Genomic DNA, 2,250 nt, shown 5'->3' on the forward strand with positions numbered 1-2,250 from the left:
GCCCCCACCTGGCCGGCCGCTGCGGACACTGCCCAGTGGCCCCCACCTGGCCGGCCGCTGCGCTGGCCGATGGCACAGTCCGGTCCAAACGAACAGGGCGATGTCACTCGGCCAATGAAAACAGGCCGGTCAAGAGCGCACTGAGCAGACGCAACAGTGCGGACCACTGACCTTGGCCAGTCCCCAAACACCGACCATTCCAACAACACGGACCAGGCGTTATCCAACACACCCAAAGCAACCCAGGGAACTTACCGAGCCCACCAGCGCTAACCGAAGGCAGCGTCCGTCCCAGCAGTACTGACATCTCTGACCTGGGCCCACTCGTCCCCTGATTGGCTGGCTAGCCCAGGCCCCGCCCCCGCCTCGGCACGTGGGCCGGCCCGTCCCCTCCCGCCCCATTGGCTGCTTCTGGTGCCGGTCGTCAATAGCGCAAACAAAGCTCGCCCACGGTCCCCATGGAAACAGGAAGGGACGCCGACCGCGCGGACGAGACGCCGGAGGGCTCTAGGACTGCCGTGGACAAGGCGGGCGGGGCTGCTCCACGAGCTCGGCGCCTGCTCCTCCAGGGCGCCTGCGTGAGGCCGCTCGGGCCGGGAGGGCGCTGCGGGGGTGGGGTCACGGGGAGCGAGCCGCCGCCCATTGGCTGGAGCGGGTGCCATTCCGGGCCCTCCGCCGAGATGCCCGGCCCTCGTCACCATGGAGATGGGGAGCGGACCCGCGAGATGGATTCTCCGGAGAGTAGAGACGGTCCCGCGCTGCCGGGGGAGACGCAGCGTGAGGGCGGGCCGGGCAGCGCTGGTTCCCATTCGCTGCTGAAGGTGCCAGACCGGAAGGAGGAACGCCTCTCGTCGTCATGGGGACTGCCGGGGCGGGCTGTGGAGCCGAGCCAGACCAGAGGGCGGGACGACCTCTGGTCTCTCCGGCAACAACCTCTCGTGGCCCCGTCCCTCTCCCTGGCCTCGTCCTTCTCGCGCCCTGCCACTGGGAGCTTTTCTAGAGCGCCCTCTGCTGGCCAGGTGGGACCCGGGCGGGGTTTGAGAGGCTCGCTGGTGGCGTGCGCAGCTTCGTCCGTTCATGCATTCATTCATGCATTCATTCATTCATTCAGTTAATTCACTCATTCCTTCACCCACCCATCCATTCCTTCAAGTGGGTACTCGTGTATAAGAGCATGCATGCCTTTATTTTTTTTGTCCATTTATCTGTTCGTTCGTTTATTCTTGCAGGTATCCATTTAAAGGAGGGTTCATTCCTTCATTCATTCATTCGTTCATTTATAAAAGCATTAATTTCTCCATTCTTTCACTCATTCCCTCATTCATTCATGCCTTCATACAGGTATTAATTTATCAGGGCATTCATTCCTTCATTTGGTCATTTTTCATTTGTTCATTCATCCATCCATCCACCCATTCAATCATTCATGCCAGTATTCATTTATAAGGACATTCCCTCATTCTGCCATTCATTCATTTGTGCATGCAAGCGTTTACACCTTGTGCCATGCCCTGAGTCAGCTACGGGGGGATACAAAGATACTTAACAAATATTTATTAGGCCCCTACTATGCGCCAGGGAATAAAAACCAAAGACAGTCCCTGCCATTGAGAAGCTCCCCGTCTGCCAGGGAGACAGCAAGCAAACAATCAAGTACAAACAAGATGTAGACAGGATGAATAGCAAATAATCCCCAGAGGGAAGGCGCTAACATGAAGGGGGATCAGAAAAGGCTTCTGTAGAAGGTGAGATTTTCATTGGGGCCTGAAGGAATCCAGGAGACTGGGATGAGGAGGGAAAACATTCCAGGTGTGGGGGTGACCTAAGAAGAGGCACAGGACAGTAGATCCCGTGGAGGGGAGTCAAGTGTAAGAAGACTGGAAAGGTAGGAGAGGTCAGGTTATGAAGGTCTTTGAGAAGTCAAATAGCTTTTAGTATTTTATCCTGGATGCAACAGGGAGCCCCTGGAATTTATTGAATAGGATGTGACCTGGTCAGACCTGCACTTTAGGAAAATCCCTTTGGTGGCTGAATGGAGGATCGACTGGAGTAGGGAGAGACTTGAGGCAAACTGCCTAGCAGCTATTGCCAGAGTCCAGGTGTGAGTAGATGAGGGTCTGCACCAGTGTGGGGGCAGCATTAGAGAAAAGAAAGGGGCATATAGGAGAGATGAGATCAGAAGTGAAATCAACCAGAGATAGTGCAGAGATGCTGCAGAGGTGAAATGGACCAGGGATGCTACAAAGGTGA

At 56.0% G+C, this 2,250-nt stretch overlaps 3 protein-coding genes across 4 annotated transcripts in view; 2 read left to right on the top strand and 1 right to left on the bottom strand.

Annotated features, from left to right (window-relative positions):
- PFN4 (profilin family member 4) overlaps positions 1–604 on the bottom strand; it is a 59,896-nt gene extending 59,292 nt beyond the window's left edge. The window contains exon 1 of one of the 2 annotated variants that reach the window (XM_069097367.1): positions 256–604. The gene's annotated coding sequence lies outside the window, so the exon portion shown is untranslated. The remainder of the gene's footprint in view (positions 1–255) is intronic. The other variant, XM_069097366.1, reaches the window with a different exon arrangement.
- The window catches only part of LOC138168284 (zinc finger protein 420-like), a 771,269-nt gene that overhangs the window by 35,877 nt on the left and 733,142 nt on the right, over positions 1–2,250 (top strand). The window lies entirely within an intron of this gene.
- The window catches only part of LOC138168301 (protein FAM228B-like), a 34,953-nt gene continuing 33,383 nt past the window's right edge, over positions 681–2,250 (top strand). The window contains exon 1 of the mRNA XM_069097373.1: positions 681–1,019. Coding sequence (XP_068953474.1) covers positions 681–1,019 — 339 coding nt within the window. The remainder of the gene's footprint in view (positions 1,020–2,250) is intronic.

This window comes from Petaurus breviceps, unplaced genomic scaffold (genome assembly GCF_028583685.1).
Source record: "Petaurus breviceps papuanus isolate PSGF00001 unplaced genomic scaffold, PetGlider_PUasm1.0 356, whole genome shotgun sequence".
In the NCBI taxonomy this organism is placed as follows: Eukaryota; Metazoa; Chordata; class Mammalia; order Diprotodontia; family Petauridae; genus Petaurus; species Petaurus breviceps.